The sequence below is a fragment of the Podarcis bocagei genome (assembly GCF_964188305.1).
Source record: "Podarcis bocagei genome assembly, chromosome: 13".
In the NCBI taxonomy this organism is placed as follows: domain Eukaryota; kingdom Metazoa; phylum Chordata; class Lepidosauria; order Squamata; family Lacertidae; genus Podarcis; species Podarcis bocagei.
Window position 1 is genome coordinate 7620141 of NC_138138.1, and position 25809 is coordinate 7645949.

A 25809-nucleotide genomic window follows, 5' to 3' on the forward strand; every position below is an offset into this window, starting at 1 on the left:
CCTGAAAAACAGTTTCTACCCAAATGCGATTTTGGTTTTAAACGCATTGTAAGGAGTCTGTATGGGAGTATATTGTATTTAAAAATGGGGTATCAGAGTTTTTAGGGGGCTAACCAGGTTGGAATAGCTGGGATAGCAGGCTTGTTGAGTTTTGAATGTCTTATGCAGATTTTTCAATTTCGTTGTTCTGTATGGGACAATGACAATAAAGATTATTGCATCATATATCGTATCGTATTGTAAGCTGAATGTGCTTCCGGAGTGGATTACGTTTGACAACCGATGTTTGACTATAGAGACTATACCTGTCCTCTATGTTCAGGGAGGTCCAAAGCGTAGGTATTGCCACACTACAATCATCATCATCATCTGGCTGGGTTTTCCCAGCAACTACAGCCCAGTTCCTACGTGATACGGACAGACCTACTGATGAGTTGGTGCCCACCTCGGACCCTCACCAGCAGAACATAGTGACCAGTTCAGTTTATAAAGGGAGAGGCAATTCTTTTATTCATAAGAAACAATCCCCTTGTGTCCTTAGCAGCCACACTCACATCCCAGCTTTTTCTCCAGGGTCACTGTGGGAATAAAATGGGGGAGGAGAGATGTTCGGCTCCTAGAAGAAAGGACAGGATGCGAATGTTCATTTAAAACCTTTTGAAAAGAATCAGCAATTACTTTTCGTCTGCACTTTTGTCTGCTAGGTAATGAAAATTGATTTAAGCAGAAAGCTGTATGTGTTCTACCAGCATTTCATTGAATTTATAAGGTCAGGAGCAAGTCACGCTCATTATTGCTGTGTCACTCGAGCATTTACGTATAAAAACGGAGTGTAGGCTATATATAATTACCTTTAAAACAACTCGGTCATGAAATTAGTCTAATGGGGTTGGGAAAACATTGCTACTGTTGTCAACAATCAGGTAATAAAAATCTTTATTGTGTGTTACCGTGATTGAGCATCTTAACTTTTTTTTTATACTTGAGGTGATTCACGCAAATGTATTCATGCATTTGCTAGCGATACATATATTCAGCATTACAGAAGGGAATTTGCAAACATCCCGTCCCAGGGTGGGGGGATTAGCCAGGTTCCTAATGTGCAATGCTAGCGTACAACCAGGTGCAAATATGTACCAGTACTGAGGTGTTGATCTGGGCCTCCCTGAAATTTCGGACATAATTGTAGATGAAGACATGCATCCCCATTCATCACACAAGTAGGGCTGTGTACAGGCTATGTCTTTAAAGCACATTTGAAGCACCTTATACCCACTCAAAGAATTATGGGCCCTGTAGTTTGTTGAATTGTAACTTCATGGGGTGTAAACTACATACCCGGAATTCATTGGGAGGGAGAACATGATTTGGATGTATTTTAAAGGTACAATAAGTACACAGCCTAGAGTTTGGTTTGCATCTCTATGAGGAAAGGTAAGTCTCCAGCTTACACGAACATACACTGCTTGAGTATGGCGGGGGGGGGGGGGGACAGAGGGACCTCAAAGCTTATTTTAAAGCTATGTTTTATTATTACATTTTTGTATTGCATTAGATTGTTATATATAAGGTGTACATTCTTTATTTTTTCAGCTTGTAAACCGCCTTGAGTATTGTAAGATAGAAAGCCAGTATACAAATTAAAAGTGATGATGGGTGATGAAAGTGGTTTACAAAAAAAGATAAGAGAATAAAATCAAGAAAAATCTACAGACATACTTTAAAACAGGCAAAAGTTAAAATACTGAAACAGATTAAATGATCTCCACTTTCTAAGCCTCTTGTCTAAATAAGAACATTTTTAGCAGTTGCCGAAAAGAGTACAGTGAAGATGCTTGCTTGATATCAATAGGCAGGGAGTTTGAAAGTGTAGGCACTGCCACACTAAACAAGAGAGTTCTTAAAAATGTTTCGCCTCAGGTAGAGAGGAGGATGAGACAGATGCCCAGTTCCTTCTCCTCTTCGGAGACCGCTGGATTCTTCTCTGTCCATGCAGTCACATGGGTCTTCCTTCTTATGTGGGTTCATAATTCAGCCAGGGTTGGTACCACTTTTATCTACCAACTCTTCAGTGTTGGAGATATACGTGCAGCCACTTCAATTTGCATAAAAGTGGCAGCTCTGAAAGGTGCACAGCACCAAAAACCAACACCAGAGAGCTGCCACAATCATGTAAGCTAGGGCAGTCCTTTCTTGTAGACCCCAATGTAGAGGTGCTGAATCGTACAATCTCATCCTGGTGTCCAATTCACCGGAGGCTTTGCCTGAGTGAGAACGTCTCCCAAATGCCTAAGCAAGGCCAGTGCTTTGCTGTATCCTAGATACAAACTTTGATCCCATTTATCTTGCTTGATAGCCTTCAGAGCACCTAGCCAACCATTCTTGTCATTTCCTACACCCAATGGCTTCTAGAGTACTTCTGTCCAAATGAGATATTCCTGAGCAGTGCCGGATTTACGTATAAGCTAAACAAGCTATAGCTTAGGGCCCCACTCTCTTGGGGGCCCGCAATAAATTTCATGGGGGGGGGACTGGATGTACCTTTCCAAAATATAAGATAAAATAAAAATAAAATAAAACCTACATACAGCAACAGTGTTTTGTGTTGTGTAGGCTCCCGCCGAGACCACATTACACCAGTCTTGAAAGACCTACATTGGCTCCCAGTACGTTTCCGAGCACAATTCAAAGTGCTGGTGTTGACCTTTAAAGCCCTAAATGGCCTCGGCCCAGTATACCTGAAGGAGCGTCTCCACCCCCATCATTCTGCCCGGACGCTGAGGTCCAGCACTGAGGGCCTTCTGGCGGTTCCCTCATTGCGAGAAGTGAAGCTACAGGGAACCAGGCAGAGGGCCTTTTCGGTAGTGACGCCCGCCCTGTGGAACACCCTCCCATCAGATGTCAAAACGATAAACAACTACCTGACATTCAGAAGACATCTTAAGGCAGCCCTGTTCAGGGAAGTTTTTAACGTGTGATATTTTAGTGTTTTTTTGGTTTCTATGGAAGCCGCCCAGAGTGGCTGGGGAAACCCAGCCAGATGGGCGGGGTACAAATAAATTATTATTATTATTATTATTATTATTATTATTATTATTATTATTATTATTATTATTATTATTATTATTATGATGTAAGTAATGGGCCCTGCCTGCTAGGCCACTCCCTAAAATATCACTGGTTTGCTCATTTCTATATATAGGGTGCCTACATTCTGCATGTGCAAATGGCTTCAGATATCCATTAGGTCCATAAATTACCATATAGCATATATTCAACACAAAAGACAGTGACAATTTGTTGTTGACAAAGGACAGCTGGACATATAAAGGGACCCATTACCTTCAGGAGCTTAGGGACTCATCAAACCTAAATCTGGCCCTGTTCCTGAGATCAGCATGTAGAAGAAGCCACAAAATAAGGCAGAGTCTTCAGCTAGGGTCTATGTTGTTTACCAGCAAATTCTGACTTGGCACTTCCCATGGCTCAGAGAACAGTGTGTTGCATTTGAGAAACGTCTTTGTTTGTATTTAAACACATTGCCTGTAACTTTCATTGGATCGCCATGTAGTACTTTGTTGTACATGTTGTACTTTGAGATGGAAAATTAAAGGTCCTTGCCAATTTTCCCACCCTACTTAATTATGGCAAATTGCATATTCTCCCAGGTTCAGCTTTTATAAGGATTTTATCTCTTCATATTTAAGCATCTAATTTACATTGAAAGCTCACTAAATCACTAGTTTTCAGCAGCATGAATAAAGGTGGACTCTACAATCGAAAATGGCTACATAAATTCTCTGAGAATAAACCTTGATCGTGAGAACAAACCTTGGCTATACCTCAGGGTTAGCAAGGAGAGAGCTTAACCACAAGCTCAGATCTAGATGGCACACTAACTGAGCCAAAACTTTGCTTAGTTTACACAGGATGTGAATAAGCAAAGTGACTATGACTATATGATTCCAGGTCTGGATCAAAGAAGCATTTCAATTTAAAGCGTTGTAAATTTAAACAGGGACATGGATGGCGCTGTGGGTTAGTTAGTTATGCTGGCCACATGACCCGGAAGCTGTACGCCGGCTCCCTCGGCCAATAAAGCGAGATGAGCGCCGCAGCCCCAGAGTCAGCCACGACTGGACCTAATGGTCAGGGGTCCCTTTACCCTTTACTAAATTTAAACAGGGAAAACAGGTAGAGAAAAACGGGGCTCCACTTCGCCATCTGGTGGCATGATGTTAAATAAAACATTTTTTAAAAAAGTTTTTTTAAGTTTTTTTATTGATTTTCATACATTAAACCAAACAAAAAAGACATACATAACACATTCACACTAAAAAGAATACATAAAAAATTAACATAGGACAACAACAGATTAACTACATTAACTACAAAACACATAACACTAACTGACTTCCCTTCGTCTCGGTATCGGAATGTGTTATAAAGTTTTTCTATCTGCAGTTTCTTCTCCTGAGACCATTCTTTGCATCACAAGTGTTATATCGCACCTACTGTAATTTTTAGATTTTTTACCTCTGTTTCCATGTATGGTGGCATGATGTTATATGGCACATACAACACATATAAATTGCTTTTTCTTTACCAGTCTAGCTGAGACCCAGGAGTGCACATGTTCACACAATCCCAGTATGCCTTGGTTTGCTCATTTTGTCATAATATATATAGTGACCACCCAAAGTTGAAAACTTACTGACTTGTTTGCGAAAATGCACAATTTGCTGTAGAGTGTTCCATGAGTTACAGCGCTGAAAGGGTTTTGATCTTCTTCATCTAGGTAAGCCAGTCATGATTGTAACCGAATACATGGAAAATGGATCTTTGGATACATTTTTAAAGGTAAGACTTAAAATGTGTATCAGCATCAAATCACCCCCATGCCGCTTTAAGACAGTACAGTGGTACCTCAGGTTACATTCGCTTCAGGTTACAGACTCCGCTAACCCAGAAATAGTGCTTCAGGTTAAGAAATTTGCTTCAGGATGAGAACAAAAATCGTGCTCCAGTGGCGCAGCGGCAGCAGGAGGCCCCATTAGCTAAAGTGGTGCTTCAGGTTAAGAACATTTTCAGGTTAAGAACGGACCTCCGGAATGAATTAAGTACTTAACCCGAGGTACCTCTGTACTTGTGCTTTGAAGAAAAGTAAGAATGATTTCCTTTTAGAAACAATCCTTGACAGGATGTTGTTGTTGTTGTTGTTGTTGTTGTTGTTGTTGTTGTTGTTGTTGTTGTTAATTCAGTTTATATACCACCCTTTAGCTAAAGATCCCGGGGTGCTGTACAACATTAAGAATGTAATTTACACAGCATAATAATAAAAGCATAATACGCCGCATAATAATTAAATGTAATCATCTTCAACAAATAAATAAACTTCTATACACCAGAGCCTTTTTTATCCTTTGCAAGAACCTGGAGAGAAATTCACTGTGAAGAATATATTCTGCCATGCTTTTTGGATGTTGCTATTCTTGCTCGTATCTTTGCATTCCAATATTTGCTTCCCAAAATATTTTGGTGGCATTAAGTGTTGGTTGCTTGTCCCACACTTGCACATTTTACACGTGAAAAGTCTATTCTTCTTTTCCAGTGGGGTGGGAGAGATAATTTTCAAATGCAAAATGTTGGTTAGTCTTCTTTCAAGCTTTGGCGATTATGGTCATTCTTACTGGTGAAGCCTTTGAAAGGTTTCCATTTTCCATTTGCCTCTTGCTATAGAAGGTCTTTCATCGCTTTAGGATGGTTTGCATGGAAAGGCGGGCAGAGCATCAGAAACCTCAAAACCCCGCAGGTCAAAGTTTTTTGTGCTTGGGCTGTGTACTTCAGACATTGCTGATTCCTAAGGGAAGTCAATAGGTGTGATGCATGAGCGTCGTAACAAGCAAGTAATGTGGGTGGTGCTGTGGTCTAAACCACTGAGCCTCTTGGGCTTGCCGATCAGAAGGTCGGCGGTTCGAATCCCCACAACAGGGTGAGCTCCCATTGCTCTGTGCCAGCTTCTTCCAACCTAGCAGTTCGAAAGCACACCAGTGCAAGTAGATAAATAGGTACCACTCCGGTGGGAAGGTAAATGGCGTTTCTGCACACTCTGGTTTCTGTCACAGTGTCCCATTGCCCCAGAAGCAGTTCAGTCATGCTGGCCACGTGACCCAGAAAGCTGTCTGTGGACAAACGCTGGCTCCCTCAGCCTGAAAGCAAGATGAGCGCTGCAACCCTATAGTTGCCTTTGACTGGACTTTACCCATCCAGGGGTCCTTTATTATTATTATTTTTGTAATACAAGCAGTTCTTGCACTCCTGTAAATGACTGTGCATGGCACCAAAATTGCCTTGATAGCAATTTCTGTGCCAAACCAGGGCCTGGATCCTGATTGAAATAGATCCAGGGGGAAAACCCACATAGCCTAAATGCAAAGTCAAACATAAATCCACCAGAAGCAACAGGAATTCAAATGTCCGGTTCAAGTGTCTGCCCATGTCATGGTGAGCTGCACCTCAGAAGTCGTTTGAAAGGCAAGGGGCCACCACCGAGAAAGCCCTCCCTGAAAATCTCATTCAGTGTGGCGATCACCTGCAGATCTTATTGGGTAGATTAGTATTCTTTTAGATATGTGGAGCTTATGTCATCCAGGGCATGACACTTTAAATTGAGCCAGGGAAACATAGGCAACTAGTGCATAGCTGTCAACTTTTCCCTTTTCTTGCGAGGAATCCTATTTGGAATAAGGGAATTTCCCTTAAAAAATGGGAAACGTTGACAGCTATGACTGGTGCATTGCCCTGAGACCCTTTGAGGAAGGGCAGTGTATAAAATCAAACAAACAAATGGGAGAGGAGGTTTTTGGTTGTTGTCGCCTGCCTGTCCTGTTCTCTCCCCACCAAGACACCCCTGGCACTTTCCTGACATATTTTTGGTGCAGACACTTCCCCCTTCTCCTAGGCATTTGATGGAATATGATCACAGTTGTGTCAAGACTTTATTCTAGTCCCACTGGGTTTCTGATAAGTTTTTGCCTGCTTCTTTCTTTGTTTTTCTGTGGAGGGTGGTTCTGTTTTATGCTTTTTTTGGTATTGGTTTGTCAGAAATTTTGATGGCTGCTTTTAACAATTTTGTATTTTTTAAAACCTGATTGTAAGTTGCCTAGAGAATGCCCTGTGTTGAGCAGCTAATAAACTAATTAAATAGATGACATTTCTGCCCCGGAACCTTTGGGTAGAGGTTAGATTAGGAATACTTTTAATAAATAAACGTTAAATACAGCATGTTTAGACTTGCTTTTTACCCATGGGTAGGCAAACTAAGGCCCGGGGCCCGGATCCAGCCCAATCACCTTCTAAATCTGGCTCACGGACGGTCCGGGAATCAGCGTGTTTTTACATGAGTAGAATGTGTGCTTTTATTTAAAGTGCATCTTTGGGTCATTTGGGTGGGATAGGAATGCGTTCTTTTTTCTTTTTTTCAAAATATATTCCAGCCCTCCACAAGGTCTGAGGGACAGTGGACCGGCCCCCTGCTGAAAAAGTTTGCTGACCCCTGCTTTTTACTTATTCTTTAAATTGACATTTTTTGATTTCAGTATTTATACTCTGCTTTTCCATCCAAAATGATGCCCAAAGTGGCTAACAGTGATATATAAAAACACACACACACACGCAAACAGTTTGAAAAATAACCTAACAATTAAAAAAAAACGCTTCACTACCCTATAAATAAAAAATTGATTCAGTATCTAATGAGAGAAATAACACTTTAGTTTACAAATGGTCTAACATTTGTTACTGTCTTTTATATCAACATTCAGCGTCTCTTTTCAGGGTGGTTTAAAGCTCCAATAATAAAACATATTTTTCTAAGATCAATTATAAAAAACCTGTTTCTCTATGTATAATATTTCTTTTAAAGAAGTATTTTATTGCTGTTTTATTATGTGTTATATTTTATTGCATTTTGTTGCTGCTGTTGGCGACTTCAGGTGCCATGTACTGGAAGACTGGGGGTACAAATTTAGGAAATAATTTGAAAAAAAATCTTTTCTTTTCTTTTTACAAGATTTAGATGCGGGGATTCAGCCAATGACTTGATGTTCTCATTCTGCTATTTTTACAGAAGAATGACGGGCAGTTCACTGTAATTCAGCTAGTTGGTATGCTGAGAGGGATCGCATCTGGAATGAAATACTTGTCTGACATGGGCTATGTACACAGAGACTTGGCAGCCAGGAATATCCTCATCAACAGTAACTTAGTGTGCAAAGTATCTGACTTTGGACTTTCCAGAATTCTTGAAGATGACCCAGAAGCTGCCTACACAACAAGGGTAAGTTCCTAGCCAGCAGCAGCAATGAACCACCTGCCAAGCTATGAAAAATGGATGGGAAAATGCTAGACTCTGGGTGGGGGCAGATTATTTGGAGAATGCCCTGAATGGGTTTAGCTAAACTATGCAACCTTTAGAAGACATCTGAAGTATGTTGTTGTTGTTTAGTTGTTTAGTCGTGTCTGACTCTTCATGGCCCCATGGATCAGAGCACGCCAGGCACTTCTGTCTTCCACTGCCTCCCGCAGTTTAGTCAAACTCATGCTGGTAGTTCTGAGAACACTATCTAATCATCTAGTCCTCTGTCGTCCCCTTCTCCTTGTGCCCTCCATCTTTCCCAGCATCAGGGTCTTTTCCAGGGAGTCTTCTCTTCTCATGAGGTGGCCAAAGTATTGGAGTCTCAGCTTCAGGACCTGTCCTTCCAGTGAGCACTCAGGGCTGATTTCCTTAAGAATGGACATGTTTGATCTTCTTGCAGTCCATGGGACTCTCAAGAGTCTCCTCCAACACCATAATTCAAAAGCATCAATTCTTCGGCAATCAGCCTTCTTTATGGTCCAGCTCTCACTTCCGTACATCACTACTGGGAAAATCATAGCTTTAACTATACGGACCTTTGTTGGCAAGGTCTGAAATATAGGAAGTTTTTAATGTTTGATGTTTTGTTACGTTTTCATATATGTTGGAAGCTGCCCCGAGTGGCTGGGGCAACCCAATCTATCTGTTTGATCAGACATAGGCAAACTCAGCCCGTCAGATGTTTAGGGACTACAATTCCCATCATCCCTGACCACTGGTCCTATTAGCTATGGATCACGGGAGTTGTAGTCCCAAAACATCTGGAGGGCCAAATTTGCCTATGCCTGTATTTGATGATGCCACAATGCTGTGCCTGATGTTGTCGTGTTGCTGAATGTCGGTAAATAAAACCCCAAACAATCAAGCGATGACAATCACTTGTTAAATTTTCCCACTTTTACCATGCAATACATATTTCAGAGTCTGCAGCAGAACTCCAGCTGCCTAGCAAGGAGTAATTGAATCAAGCACCAGTATGTCTGTTTCAGAGTGCGAACATGTAGACGGATCATTTTGGGCTTGACCTTTGCCTCCCTCCCATTTTCCTTACCAATTTGAATTCAGCGCTAGTCTGTCATTAACATCCCAAACCTCAGGATTTGCTTGATGTGCAGCCATGACCTGAAGATTGTCAGGTGGTGTTTCTGGTACCCTGGAGTCAGCTTCTCTGGAGTCCACGCTGTGCTGACGGCTTGCTTGCTTGCTTGGATTTCTCCCCCACTAGCTACCATGACCTAATTCAGATGTGAATTCTATACATGTCCTGGTGTTCAAATGAAATTTAAACAAGCCTTCAGGACAGGCAATTAGTAGTCAGCCAGCAAGGCACATATAGACTGAGATAATGTGGAAAGAGGCTTTCATGCTCTCAAAACAGATTTACATTAGCAATTCTACATCACTTTCCCACCCCATTCAAGCCAGAAAATGGTCTCCCTTGGCACTCTGAAAACAAAACAAAACCAGCAGCCGCATTTTCTCAATCTGGTTTTTTTTTGCCTTCCCAGGGAGGGAAAATCCCAATCCGATGGACAGCTCCAGAAGCCATCGCCTTCCGCAAATTCACTTCTGCCAGTGATGTCTGGAGCTACGGGATTGTGATGTGGGAAGTGGTGTCTTATGGGGAGAGACCTTACTGGGAGATGACCAACCAAGACGTAAGTATTTCAGTTGCCCTTCCTGTCAGAAAGCTCTTTAGCTGCTAGCAGGACGCTGCATGTATTCATGATTCCCAACACGTTTTGCTGTTGCTGATAAGTATCTAAAGCAGGCGTCAGGTCTGGAAATGTTACTGTTGAATCCACGAGTAGGCAGGAGGGTTGGGAGAGAAGCAGGAACTGAATGGGCACACGAAATGGGCTTCTATTCATTCTATTCTAGGTGATTTCTGTGCTTGCTTTATTTCTGCATGTACTTCTGAACGGTGAATGTGATATTAAATTTAACCCACTTGTTTGCCTGCAAAGACCAGGCTGCAAGCCCAGCCAAGACCTGAAGGAGACTGATCTGCACCATGAATTTGTCACGGAGTCAAGGCCATTTGACACCCTCCCCACAGTGGGGCCAGCTTAAGTCAGGCTTCGGGAAGGAGACGCAAGGTTCTTGCAGGGTCCTAGAGCCCTCCCACCTCCTTTCCAAATCCTGGTAAGCGCTTGCCTGGCTTTGAGAAGGAGGAAGGAAGGTTATAGGACCATGTGAGAGCCCTCACACATCATTCCTGAAGTGGGACAAGCGCTTAGAGGGCTTTAGGGAGATGTGCTCCTCAGCTGCAATCCTGGTGTGACTGCACCACTCTCACTGCCCTAAATCCACCCCTGGAAAACGTTCACTTATGCTACAACTCCCATCATCCATTGGCCCGGCTTGCTAGGATTGATGGGTGTTGTGGTCCAGCAACATCTGGAGGGCCAAAGGTTCCCTACACCTGATACAACATTGGAGATATTGTGGGAAATATACCCTGTTTTTCACTCCATAAGACACACCTGACCATAAGACACACCTAGTTTTTAGAGGAGGAAAACAAGAAAAAATAATATTCTGAATGAAACAGTGGATGTATGATTTTTGTGGTTCATGCTATGGCCACAGACATGTGATCTGATGGTGAATTTGGGGTGACCCAATGCAAAAATCCTGAGGATCCATGTGAATCCGTGCTTTGTAACCACATTTTTGCACCATTGCGGCCCCAGGAAACAGTGGATGCCTGATTTTTTTGGTGCAGGCTGTAGCCATGGACATGCTATGTGATCTGATGGTGAATTTGGGGTAACCCAATGTAAAAATCCTAAGGATCCATGGGCTTTTCCCTCCCCCCTCCCAGGCAGCCTCCGCTAGCGTCCCTTCTCTCTCTTCCGATCCCACCAATCAGCTGTTTCCTTTCAACACTCCCTTCCCTCTTGTTTGCCTTAGTGTTTTTTCCTTAGCTGGAGCAGTTTTTTGCTTCTCCCTTTTTCTAATTTCTCTCCTTATTGCTTTAGTCTTCCTGTTTCCCCCTTTTGCAAGTTTGCTGTCTTTACTTCCCCACTCCCAGGCAGCCTCCTTTATCTCTAGCATCCCTTATCTCTCCCCCCGATCGGCAAACGATCAGTGGCTTTGTTTCAACACCTACTTCCCTCTTTCAAAAAAAAGAAGCAGCATGATCTGCTTTATGCCCCTGGACAGTTCGGCTCCAGGGACCACACATTCACTCCATAAGATGCACCGACATTTCCCCTTACTTTTTAGGAAGAAAAAAGTGTGTCTTATGGAGCAGAAAATATGGTAAATGGTGGCTAGACTTAGATGCCCAGTACTGCTTTGCCAAAGTTCAACTGTTCAGTATGGCTGAGTTCTGAGTTGCACAAACACACACACAACACACACACACACACACACACACACACACACACACACACACACACACGAATATGCATTATGGAAACTCTCCTATTCCCCTTTTTGGGTAAGAGTAGCGGGAACATGATGCCAGTATTCAGAAAGGCAGGCATAGCCATGGAAATCAAAGGGAAGATTTCACACCTCCCTGGCTAGCCAGCCAAGCAGCAGCTGTTTTACAAAAACCTGGGGAAATGCTCCCAGTCTCTCTTTGCAGCCCCTTTCATTGCCAGCCCTTTCTTTCCGTAGCGCAAACACACTTTATTGCAAAGTGAAACAACAAAGCCCGAACAGGTTCTCTTGGCAGAAACATTGTCATCCTGTGAATAGGCCTTAATTCAGCATCCATCAGTATTATTTTTTAAGGATGAAGGGCTGTCGTGGAATAAATGCATTTTTATTACTCAATTCAGAAACACTGACAGGCTCGCACAGCTTAATCCTTGAGGGCCATGCATATTGCTAACCAGTGAGATTCCTCTGGGAAAAGAGAGGAGGCTGTGTGGTCTGTTTGGTAGTGTTTGAGCAGGCCTCTGCCCATGAATATTAGGGAAGTGTGCATTTTCCCTTTTTAACATGCTTCAATCCCCCTTTTGTACTCCCAATCTGGGCAAGGGAGATTAAATGCAGATAGCAAGCAGTGTGGATTGTACCACACACACACACACACACACAGAGAGAGAGAGAGAGAGAGAGAGAGAGAGAGAGAGAGAGAGAGAGAGAGAGACTCAACAAATGCTAACAAATGGGAAGGGAATTCTAATACGCACTAACAATTTCCATGCAGAGTTCCAAGTTCAGTAGTCAATGATGTCAACAGGATTCCCTGGAACTGGTACACACAATCTATTGGCAACAACTCCTTCTTAAACACATACAGCATGTGAATTTACACCGGCCCACCTCACAGGGCTATTGCAAAGATAAAAAGAGGGGAGGGTAACACAACTTTCAAATATATAATGTCATTCATGGAAAGAAAAATAAGCATGGGCAAAGCCACAAAAGCCTTTGATTTGATTGATTCCAAGCTCTGCCTAATAACCTCCAGTGAAGGAAAGTCTGCAATCTCCCAATGGAGTCTGCTCCACTGTCATACAACTCCTAGGGCCAGAAAGTTCTAGTTACAGGTAGGTAGCCGTGTTGGTCTGCCATAGTTGAAACAAAATAAAAAAAATTCCTTCCAGTAGCACCTTAGAGACCAACTAAGTTTGCCATTGGTATGAGCTTTTGTGCGCATTGCACACTTCTTCAGATACACTGAAACAGAATTCACCAGACCCTTATATATAGTGAGAGGGTGGGAAGGGGTATTACTCAGAAGGGTGGTGGGAATGCCTGATTGGCTGATAGGTGTGATACACCTGTTGACGACTGTTAATGACTGCAATTGGTCTTACAGGAAAAAGCAAGAGGTGAGATGGCAAAAAAAAAAAAGCTTTATCATGTTTAATGAGATAAGAATCGTGCTGTGATTTACAGCCTGCTTTACTTAAAAGGGGGATGCAGGTGTGGGTTAAACCACAGAGCCTAGGACTTGCCGATAAGAAGGTCAGCAGTTCGAATCCCCATGATGGGGTGAGCTCCCGTTGCTCGGTCCCTGCTCCTGCCAACCTAGCAGTTCGAAAGCAAGTCAAGGTGCAAGTAGATAAATAGGTACCGCTCCGGCGGGAAGGTAAACGGTGTTTCCGTGCGCTGCTCTGGTTCACCAGAAGCGGCTTAGTCATGCTGGCCACATGACCCGGAAGCTCCCTCGGCCAATAAAGTGAGATGAGCACCGCAACCCCAGAGTCGGTCACGACTGGACCTAATGGTCAGGGGTCCCTTTACCTTTACCTTACTTAAAAGGGGGACACGAGTGGCACGGTGGGTTAAACCACAGAGCCTAGGACTTGCTGATCAGAAGGTTGGCAGTTCGAATCCCCGCGACAGAGTGAGCTCCCATTGCTCGGTCCCTGCTCCTGCCAACCTAGTAGTTCGAAAACACATCAAAGTGCAAGTAGATAAATAGGTACTGCTCTGGCGGGAAGGTAAATGGTGTTTCCGTGCGCTGCTCTGGTTCGCCAGAAGCGGCTTTGTCATGCTGGCCACATGACCCGGAAGCTGTACGCCGGCTCCCTTGGCCAGTAAAGTGAGATGAGCGCCGCAACCCCAGAGTCGGTCACAACTGGACCTAATGGTCAGGGGTCCCTTTACCCTTACCTTTACTTAAAAGGCTCAGAAAAGGTTTTGTGGCGTCTGTCACATGCTGACAGCTTCTAGGAGCCACAGGTGAGAGCTGAGTGCAGGGTGGGGACCTAAGCTGGACATAGTGCTCCAGGAGGAGCACAATGGGTCCCACACCAGAGGCGCTACCATTCCCTAACACCCCATGTGTAGTTGAACCCTAAACTAGGGGCTATTGATACATCTTGGGGCTATTGATACACCTTGACATAATGAATTCCATAAATGCTATGTGTTTATAATTCTTCCAGTAGGGAAGAAGACTGCTTCTGTACACAGTGATTAAATGTGAAAAGACATCTAAAAGTGATTGAGGACTAGGACTACTTACAAAGAACCCAGCACTTGTTTTATACATCTCGAAAGCCATTATGATCCTTTCTTGGCAAGTAGTCAGAGGGCACTGGTGTGCTCAGCAAGACCATCTGGATTTTACAGACTATATTTTGTCGCAGAGATATTATGCCACAGAGACATTGTCATTGTGTGGTCATCAGAGGCAGATTGTTTGCTATTTGGTAGTCCTTGTTGTGGTCAAAACTAATTCCTACTGGTCTTGTTGCTGGCTTCTCAGGGTGGCCCAGTCCAAGGTCAAGGAAATGCAACACTCTTGTTACTTTATGTTTCACATTTTTATCCCATCCTTCCTCAAAGAAGCGCAGAATGGCACATGTGAAAATAACCCAAATTATCTTGTTACTAATAGATCGTATTTTACTGATATGCCCATAGACCCATTGTAAAATATGACTGGAGTAAGAAATCTCAGATAATATGGAATGTTACACATAGCCTGAAACATAATACAAACAAGAAATATACAATTTTGCATCCACGCCACACTCACTCTGAGATCATCCATGCTCTTATTCTGGTTGCCAAATTGCCTTAACTTTTAAAAGGGGCTACCCTTCTAGTAACATATTTGTCTTCTCCCTTCTTACAGAATTCTAAACCAAAACCTTTTAAAATGTTTTAAAGGGGGACAGGTCAAATCATACTTAACTCCATTACAATATTCACAGTGTGACGAAAGCTTTTCTGTTGATCAGTCTGCCATTGCTAGTATGAGAACCTTCCCCAACTTCCACAATTATTTTCCAAATTTACAGCTTTTCAGACCTGTGAAATTATCAGAAAACATTTCAGTGCTTTTTTTCAAAGACCTTGTTTGCCATCCTGGTTAAAACAATGAGCATTGAGGAAGGATGTTCTGGAATCTGCTTTGACCTCCCTTAGGTGATTAAAGCTGTCGAAGAAGGGTATCGCCTGCCAAGTCCCATGGACTGCCCAGCTGCTCTTTATCAACTTATGCTGGATTGCTGGCAGAAGGAAAGGAACAGTAGGCCCAAGTTTGATGAAATTGTATGCATGTTGGACAAGCTCATCCGCAACCCTAGCAGCTTGAAAACATTGGTGAATGCATCAAGCAGGTACAAAAACCAACCCCAAAAGTCATGTTGTGTCCTACTTCTGTCACGGTTTTCTAGGATTATCTCATCTGTTGTGATCCCTAATTGGATTGGACTACTTAAGGAGGGATGAAACAAAGGGGGAAGCATCAACAAGGGGGATAAGGGGCTACGAACAAAAGCAAAGAACAGGGCTGGCCCAACTATGAGGCAGCAGAATTCAAGGGGCGCCCCTTGCGGCCACCAGAGAAATGAGGGGAAGTGACGGCAGCAGCTTCCGGGTTCTGGCAAGGTCTTGGAAAACACTGCAAAGTCTCACGAGAGCCCCACGAAATCTTGCCAGAACCTGGAAGATGCTGTCACAGAACCCTGGTAAATGAGGCTTCTGAAGGGGACAGTGAGGGGAGTCCATGGGACATCTTCCCATAAACAGGACATACTGCCATTGGCAAAGAACCAATAAAAAGGGTATTAAGAATTGTGGGGGTGGGGCGTTTCAGCCTCCCGAAACCACTATTTCCAAGCTGAAAAGTGAACCTGCAGAAAATTTGGGTAAACTGTAAACCCTACAGTGAAATGCTCTTCTGACATTAACATGTGGAGAAGCTAACTTTGGGCACCACAGGGTCACACTTTCTTATTACAGTGATACCTCCGGTTGTGGACGGGATCCGTTCCGGAGCTCTGGTCAGATCCCGAGGTTTCTGCAACCGGAGGGACCGCTTCTGCGCATGTGCGTGCGGCAACCCCCCCCCCCAAATACTTCCAGGTTTGCCGCATTTGCATCCTGAAGGATACACAACTGGAGGTACCACTGTAATTGCTGCTGTTAACTCCATGCAAAACAAGGCCGGAAGTGTAACACCCAAATGAGGTGTTTTTGTTTAGGTTTGTCTTAATCTGTATCTTGGTTTCTTTTTTAGAGTTTCAAATTTATTAGGTGAACACAGCCCGCTGGGAAATGGTGTCTACAGATCTGTAGGGGAATGGCTGGAAGCCATCAAAATGGGACGGTATACAGAGATTTTCATGGAAAATGGATACAGTTCAATGGACGCTGTGGCTCAGGTGACCTTGGAGTGAGTAGATTTCCTGATCCTTTTCATTGAAATAAGGGAGAAACCTGTTGGTTTGAAGCCAGTTTGAGAGTAAAGATAGAAAGTGAAGACTGGAAGCATTTAAGGGTTTTTCTTTGTTTTTCTTTTAACACCCTTCCGATTCCAAGGAAGTTTCAGCATTCATATCCTATATAAATGATAACAGACCAATGAGATAGCTGGCCTTATGGTTACCGTCACCTGTTGGCAAAGCAGCTCTAATAAAGTAGCACATGAGTTTGGACGTAGCAACAGCATCCCAATTTTGGCACATGACTTGGCTTGTTTCTCATGTGACAAAGGCACTCTTGCTGAGTGCGTCACAGTTAACGAAACTATGGGAGTTTTGAAGACCGTAATCTTCTTTGCAAGCCAGGAAGTCTTGATTCCACAAACACCTTTGAATACCTGTGGGTGTAATGGCAGGAAGGGGAGGGAATCCACCCCCAATGTAATCTGGCCCAGAGCCACAGCTTCTTGTGGTGATGGAAACCATTCCAGAGCAGCTTCGAAGCACCTTTCTTTCTGAGAAGTTCTCCTGCAGTCCAGAAATATAGGGATGCCTCCATTTCAAGGGAGGAAAGATGTTCTTAGTATCCTTGGAGATCTTGGCACATGCAAGTCTTTGGGGAAGTGAGAGGAGGAGAACTTCTTTTAATTCTTCCCCACAAAAGCAGAGAAGTGACGCCTTTAGGGGAAGTTTCTGCAGAGAAGGAATCCCATTAGCGGAGAGCAGAAAGCAATAGGACATTCCATGCCTGTATCTGAGACTGTCAAATGCTGGAGAGTCTAGCACAGCCAGGGGACTTACTGGAGATGTCAGGTCCACCTCTGAGATGCAAGGGGAAAGTGTTAAGGAGTGCACCAGCAGAGATGTAATCCCATGAGTGATTTTTAAAACTTGTTTTTAAACCACCCTTACCTACATCTCAAGAGTCTGGAATGCATGGGGAGCATACCTTATTGATCTGCTTTTTAGGAAAAAATAATAAATTGATTTTCCCCTCTCTGCGGCCTGAGGAAGTTTTCCAAGCTCATCCCTTTCATACAGTTTCTCCAGGCTCCATAAATTTCAGAAAATCCTTATAAATTTCACCAATTTGGGGTTTACTTTTTAAAAATGTTAATGTTGCACAATACCTCTCTTTTAAAAAATAATAATCAAAAAAATCCACTCTCCTTAAAGCAAACACAATGCCAGCTAGTAGATACCCACGATAGTCTTAGATACAGACAGAGGTGTGAATTATTTTTCAGATTGCCTTCCACCAGAACACTTCTCCATAGTAACAGAGGGAAGGTTAAAGTACAAAGACCTCCTTCCTTCCTTCCTTCCTTCCTTCCTTCCTTCCTTCCTTCCTTCATATCATATAGGGAGTCTATCACAGTTCCCTGGCTGTGCTAAAACACTTCCGTTTCCTTGCATCTGTATCAGATGGGGGAAGGTGGGGGGTGACTGTAGAGAGAAATATGGAAGCCATCTGAGATTTAAGGATCTACTCCAGCAGAATGAATCAATTCCTCTCTCCAGCAGAGCTCACAAGACTCTGATTCTAAATAATTGGGATGGTTTTCTGTTCACAACTCATGAGCAGATACCAGGTTTGCACATCATACTAAGCCAAACCATGGTATAACATAAACATGTGAGTGCACAAGCTTCAGGAGAGGACAGTTACTGCTTTGGTCCTCCCAGTTGTTTTGCTGCAGCAGACTAGACTTGGCCTAGCTTGGCATGTCACCCAAGTCTTGCCTGTTGGTTTACTTTTCTTGAAATTAACCACAAGCTGTAACTCAGGTTTGTCCTATGGTTTAGGGCTCATGGTTTGTCCAGGACAGCTAAGCCAAGAGCCTAAGTTTAGTTCACACACCAGGCTAACTCTTGGTTTAGCTCAGCATAGCAGCAAAATAACCAGGCAAGATCAAAGTGGATTCAATCTCTTCTTCAGGAAACCCTTGTGTTTTGGCTAAGCCATTTTTTACGCTTAGTGTGACATGTGAACCATACTATTGCTTAACAAATGTTGGGGCCTGATTTTGAATTGTGACAAAATGCAAAGGGGCTTTGACTGAACATTAGACACAGACACTTAAAGTTGTGTATGAAAGTGGATTTCTTTTGCTCAGTATTTCTGTTTCTCAATTACATTTAATTTACCGGGAACTCTCAGATCCTCCTTAGGCTGCAGTTCCAATGGCCGGCATGGTCAGCTCTCATATCATATGGCATGGCTGGGAATTTATGATTGATTTCCAATTCCTGTGGCAGAAATTCAAGAAAGAAAGTAAAGTTTAGATCTCCCTTCTGTAGTTTGATCTTAAAGGATTAAAGGGAAAATGCAAAAGATGTTGTGTGTTCTAAATTCTTACATCATACTTGTTCATTTGGAGTAACCTGATACTGTCTCTTTTGTGTCATGGGTGGACGACTCCACGCAAGTATCTGGAAAATCTCTGCCATTCGGAGCAGGCAATTTGTAATTTGGGTCAGGTGTGTGCTGTATTTATGAATGTACAACTTTGCTCGGTTGGATCTAATCCTATGGAATATCAAGCACTTTTAAATGGTCTAGCAAATGCTTTTTGCATTTCTCTTAAATAACATGTACATGTAATTGTGCTTGTATTTGACTTTAGCGTTTATTACAGTTCTGACACTTTGATGCTATATTTCCCCTCGGGTGACACAGAAGTGACACAAGATACCGAAATCCTGAAATGCAGCCTATAGAATCATAAGCCACCTCCCAGAGGTGCTTTCAAAATCTTAACTTTTCATTGTGTGCAAACAAACACAAAACACAATGTTATCAGCTACAGCCCATTCATATCTATCAAGAGCTATTTTTTAAGTCAATCTATATTTGCCAAAGCCTAATTCATCTTGGAATGTGTCTGTTTCAAGAATGAAGCAGGATTCTCTGTGTTTTCAGTGAAGTTTAACCCTCACCAACCCAGATCTTAAGTCCCTAACTCAGAACGTAGTCCAACTGGTTTCAGAAACTGTAACAATAATTATGCTGCAGTTTATTCCCTAGAATAAGGACTGCGTGATCCAAACTGTCAGAGACTAAAGGTGCATTTACACCAGGGGCACAGGGTGGAATCCAAGGCAAGTGAGTTGAACAGTGCTGCCTCAGACAAGTTAGTCGTGACATTAATTAGGTCCCATTGATTTGAAGGTGAACTTATTGCAACTAGCTTAGTCTGGATTCAACCGATAAACAAGTTTTATAGTCATCCTCTCTCCCTAGGGGACTGAAGTTCTCTTTAAGGGGACATGGGATCTTTGGAAGAGTGTTGTTTTTTAAAAAACAAAAACAAAAAAACTACAATTCCCTTGGGAAGAAACACCACTGTGATGTTTATAGTATAGATAGGCCCTAAGGGGAGAATTGCATTGTTATTGCGGTTCACCTTTAATCAACTGGCCTGATTAAAACTGGCCGAAAGACCATGAACACCACCTCATGGAAGTGGCTAAACACACCTGTGTACAGCTAAGTCCTATAATTCCTAGCAGCAACCATGCTGCCAAAGATACCATCTGAACTAGATCTAAATAGTTGCAGGATGAAGATGTCAGTATTCCTCCCCTCTCCATTACACTTGTGCCACCAGCATTTGTGCTAGATTTATTATGAGTTCTCAACCTCAGGTACTCTAGTGCCACACCAGTTTTTCCCTCATCCTCTCTCTCCCTCAACAACCCCCCTCCGCTTTTCTACCTTCTTCTCGTCTACTCAGCCCATAATAATAATAAATAATAATAAAATTTTATTGATATCCCACCCTCCCTAGCTGAAGTTGGGCTCAGAGTGGCTAACAACAGTAAAAATAACACAGTTTACATAAAAACACAATCATTTAATTGAAATACATTCTAAAAATCAGTTAATTCTAAAATCAATTCAGAGTCAAATTAATGGCAACCATTGGAATAGAGTTCTATGAGGATTACAAAAGGAGGGTGTCAGACTGTGCCTTGGCCAAAGGCCTGGTGGAACAGCTCTGTATTGCAGGCCCTGCAGAAAGATATCAAGTCCTGCAGGGCCCTAGTCTCTTGTGAGAGAGTGTTCCACCAGATCGGGGCCACAGCCAAAAAAGCCCTGGCTCTGGTTGAGGCCAGCCTAACCTCCCTGTGGCCCGGGATCTCCAAGATGTTTTTATTTGAAGACCATAAGGTCCTCTGTGGGACATACCAGGAGAGGCGGTTCCGTAGGTACGAGGGTCCTAGGCCATATAGGGCTTTAAAGGTTAAAATCAGCACCTTAAACCTGATCCTGTACTCCACCAGGAGCCAGTGCAGCTGGTATAGCACTGGGTGAAGTAATGTAAACACTGTTCATGGACAGACTATAAGGAATCCAAATTTTGCTTTTCCATCTGAAACAAGGAGCTTTGGAACAGCAGCCTGCCTATTAAGCTGTAAGAACCGAGGTCATGGACCCAGGCTAAATTCCTTGGAAGTTCTGGTTCTCACATGGGTGGCAGAAGGAGGTAGAATCCACCCACATTGTGGTGGAAAGCTTTCCCAGCCACCTTCCTACCAGTCTAGTTCTGTACTTGTAAGAAGTTCATGAAAGTCACACACACACACATTCCTGCAGCCTAAACTGGTACCGTACTCTGCCATCACATTCTCCTCCATGTTTAAACCAGGCTTCATCCAGTGTCAGACCTAGCCTTTCTCTCAGAAGATGAAGAGAGTGTAATTGTACTCTTGTGTTATGTCCCAGTTGGACTTGTCCAACAGAACTTCCTGGTAGATGTGACACTGACCTTCTGAAAGCTCCTCAACTATCAGCCAAGTTCCTATACTGAATTGGGCCATGTTCATTTCAGGGGAAATTTTGAACTAGGCAAATTTAGCTGCTTCTCTGGCATTTATTTTTGTCAGCATGAGGAAATCCAGAGAACCTTGAGAGCCAAACCACACATGTATGGAGATACAAAGATGTGTGGCTCTTAGTTCTCCTTCTGACACATTTGTTGCCTTCAATATATAATGCAGAACTCAGTCTTGGTCTGATCTATCTACCTTAGATGACCTCTGGAGTACAGGATCTTAGAACCAGTTTACATTATACATTTTTGTACTCAGGAATTAATAGCCTTTGGATTTAAATGGTAAGATGACACACATGACAACATTCATAAATGGTGAATGTGTTTCATGTGCATTAGTCTCACAGGTAACTTTAGGTGAAGTTTCATTTTTATCACAGGGAAGCCCAGCTATTTAAATGTGCAGTTCATGTTTTGGAATATTTATTTCACCATTTGAGCCCAATTCTTTTGAGAGTTGTTTGTACATCTTGCCACTGATGTGCTTCTGTTCTTTTTCCTTAATGCTGACTGATTTTGTCCAGATTGTCATTTAATTTTGGTACTTTTATCCATACAAAATAATTAATCCTATTATATTAATAATTATTTTACATATATAAAAACACCAAAATTAAACTACAGCCTCCACAAAATCAGTCAACATATTTATTTACTTAAAAAAAGAAAAAAAGCACATCACTACCAAAACACATGAACATAAAAGCCTAAATTTATACTTCCCTGACTTCAGTTAGCTATTCCAATTTGTCTATTTAACTTAAGACAACCATGTCTACACCAATACTTTCCCATTTGGCTCACTCAGTTCATGGAGGAACGCCCAACTATAAATTTTGCACCTGAGTTTTAAAAGTACCATTTGGGTTTTATCATTGGCAAGATCCGCAAGGCCCAATTCAAACATAAAAGCAGAAGCAAGAGCCACAGATCACTCATGCATCTTTATTTGTCCCAGTTTGTATATAATTTATAAACTGGGTCTGAGTGCACGCAGTTGTAGATCTTTTCATGTGAAAGGTAGAATTGCTAGACAGTGTGTATGTGTTTTGCTATTAACACATTTGACCAGATGATCTGCTTTTGACAAAAATTGCAGGTGGCTGAGAAATGAAATCCCTGGACAGTATGTGATTTTTAGGGCATGCCTATAATGCCCTAAAGCACATATTTTCACACCTAGGGGGAGGGAATCAAAGTAAATTAGCTATTGCTTCATTTGACATAGCTGACCTATGCCAGAAGAAGTTGCAATTTCAAAGTGGAAAGAGTGGGGTTGTGGGGTACTACATGAAAAGAGTCACCCCTTTATTGAAACCCTTAGCTTCCCTCAGAATTCCTCAGATGCTTCATTTACTGAGAAAGCCCTCCCAAATTCACTTTGAATTTTGTTTGATGGCAGCTCTAGGAAAAAGGCCACACAGTTAAGAACACTGGGCCAGAAACTCCACTTGTATAAATCACCTTCATTCCTTTGAAGCCCTCACAATTCATATCACTTGGCCTGAGAACACAGTTGTTGGGAAAAGGAGAACCCCCTCATCTGTTCATATGCCTCTAAAACCATGAAGGACCTTCAGAATTTTCCGGAAAACCACAGACTATGGTTAACAGCTTGTTTGGAAGAGGAAAAACAAAACTATGGAAAACATGTTGGGTTTGAATGTGTTGTTCGGTGGGGACAACTGTTTGTTCTGTTCCAGAGCTGGGACTTGGGGGGATCAAGATGAGAACCAGAATTGAACTGAATTTTCAAACTCCCCGTTAAACCCTTGTTTAAAATTAATGTGCCAGTACTCCTGATTCCCTAATCTCATATCATGACATTTCAGCCTGCTTAACAAACAGGTTGGAACATAACCTAGAAGAGGAGACTGGTCCTACAAATAACGAAATCAGTCTCTGCGAAAGGCAAATCTATGTGTCTTTCATGCGCTAGAAAAGTGAGTGAGCCAGTATAATATTATGTCATCCACACCAAGATTTTGAAGTGTCTGGTGGTTTGGGGTGCCCCTCAGGGTGAGTGTCCAACTTAAGACGCCTTCAGGGGGCCTTGGTTTGTTCCATTAAGGAAACTGAGCCTTTTGGAGATGTCTTAGCTGTCAGCTCAAAACCTGAGTCACCTGAAACAATTTGAAAATCTTGGTAGCTTCCTTGCAGTAGTCCAGTCAGAATCCCACCTGCCAGCAAGGCCCTGTCAAATGCATGCTCTCAACAAATGCTGCCTTTCAAACAGTAGCAAATTGAAATAATCACAATTATTATGGGCTCCTGTGGCTATTGCCCCAAGTCCTGTGCTCTGTTCAGGCCTCATCCGCAAAGGCCTGATCTTCAATATGTTCCAGCATTTTGCCATGTAGTTCTACTCCTAGCGGAGGAGATGGATATGTCCTGTTTTCCACCTGGATTACCAGACTGTTACCACAGCAGAGAGAACAACTGCTTTCTAAACATGTGGACAATCTCTGGTGGCTTTGAGTACCTCCGGAACTCTTCCCTTACTCAGCAAGGATAACATGGCCAGAACAACCCTCAAGAATAGCTAGATCATGAGACTGGCCACTTTTAGTCGTATACCTGACTGGACTTAAATGGCTAACAACAAAAAGGTGGACTTCTTCACATCTCCCTTTTCAAAGATAACGTACTCACTGAATCTCAGGACACCTTGTTGCTTGTCATCCGGTGGACAGCTCTGAATATCTGTAACAATATGTGTGTCTGTTGTGTTACATTGTAATTGTTTTTCTTTCTTTTAAAATAAATGTTTATTTATAAAATAAAATAAAATCCCTCACTCAATGGGGGGGGGGGGGAGAGAGATCTACGTCAAGAATTCACCGACTCTTGCTTTTTATTCCTCGCTCTTCATTCTGTAACATGGTAATTATTCTCAAGAATTATGATGCCATGCTGCTGCCAGGAAGGGGATAAATAACAAGAGCGGATGAAAACGTTATGCAAAGAATTCTTAAGGATGGGTGAACCTCAAAACTATTCCTTACTCTGTGGGCAACCTTGGTGATTTGAGGGAGTTGCCCTTCCAGGGTTAGGGCTCACCATATTCCAGTTTTCTAACTTGCGCGTCATGTCAATTGCTAGTTATGGAAACCACATTCAAAGCACTACCAAACCCTTTGTCACGTAAATACAAAACTGATAACAACACAAACAACGTAATAGGCTGCGTGTAACTATATAAATTCTTTTTAAATGCAATTCAACATATCATATCAAAATATATGGTTCTATAGACCAACTTATCATATAAATGAAACATGTAAGTCCAGCAGATAGATCAGGAAATACAATCTATTCAGTTCTTATATTGTAAATATCCATGGTGTGGAATTCTTATATCAATCTTGTAGTGTTCCACGTGAAGACACTTTTAAGAATTCTAGCGTTCCTTATATGCAGGTATCAGATGAAAAACTTGGAATAATGGCACATGGAGAAAATAAGACAAGGATTCCAGGATAATTCCTTGTTTCACCCAGTCGTGCTTCGTCAGCTGTGCATACTCTGGATTATATAAATGAACATAATAGGATGTAATTTAATACAAAACCAAGTAACATAACATGCATACTAAGCAATAAATTTACATACTATATTCTTGTATATCAGAGAATGGAACATGGAACACTACAAGATTGGTATAAGAATTCCACACCGTGGACATTGCCAATATAAGAACTGAATAGATTGTATTTCCTGATCTATTTACTGAACTTACATGTTTCGTTTATATGATAACTTGGTCTGTAGAACCATATATTTTGATATGATACGTTGAATCACATTTAAAAATAATTTATATAGTTACATACAGCCTGTTACATTGTTTGTGTTGTTATCAGTTATGGAAACCAGAGAAGTTGAATTGCGGGGGAAACAGCCAGCGGAACATGGCTCCATATCTGCTAAATGCACGTGCGGCTAGCCCTTTCCTGGGGGTGGAAGGCTGCTCCTCTCAGGTCTTGAAACCAGTAGCTTGCCTTGGCTTGTAAAGTTTAGTCTTGATGAAGGGTGAGTGGGAAAGACATACTTCAAAATCAACTGAGGTACGATTTTGCTGCTTTTCTGTGCACACCTGTGAGTGCATCCCATGGATTTCTATGGAGATTTGTTGGTTTCCTAGAGATGGATAGGTTCAAATTTTATTTCTGCTATGTATTCGCTGGATGGCCTTAAGCATGCTAATCAACCACCACTTACCCCCACACCTACAATATGATAAGGATCATTGAGGTAACTTATGAGTTCTGTTTTCTACTTCAAATTGTTCCTCCCCAATGCTGCTTTCAAGCAAGAACACAGGGTTTTGTCTCTCTCAGCTTTTGCATGCAACCCTTAATGGCTAAATAAATAAGGCCTAGCTGTATATATTACAATAAATGCTTGAGTCTGGTCCAGTCTAGTCTCA

General features: G+C 42.3%; 1 protein-coding gene across 8 annotated transcripts in view; it reads left to right on the top strand.

Moving 5' to 3' along the window:
* The window catches only part of EPHA5 (EPH receptor A5), a 263910-nt gene that overhangs the window by 232879 nt on the left and 5222 nt on the right, over window positions 1–25809 (top strand). For 7 of the 8 annotated variants that reach the window (XM_081166169.1, XM_081166170.1, XM_081166173.1 and 4 more), the window contains 5 exons: window positions 4799–4860; window positions 8129–8338; window positions 9925–10074; window positions 15263–15456; window positions 16359–16514. In XM_081166169.1, the coding sequence (XP_081022295.1) occupies window positions 4799–4860; window positions 8129–8338; window positions 9925–10074; window positions 15263–15456; window positions 16359–16514 (772 nt within the window). Of the gene's footprint in view, window positions 1–4798; window positions 4861–8128; window positions 8339–9924; window positions 10075–15262; window positions 15457–16358; window positions 16515–22782; window positions 24187–25809 lie in introns of those variants that run through there. The other variant, XM_081166171.1, reaches the window with a different exon arrangement.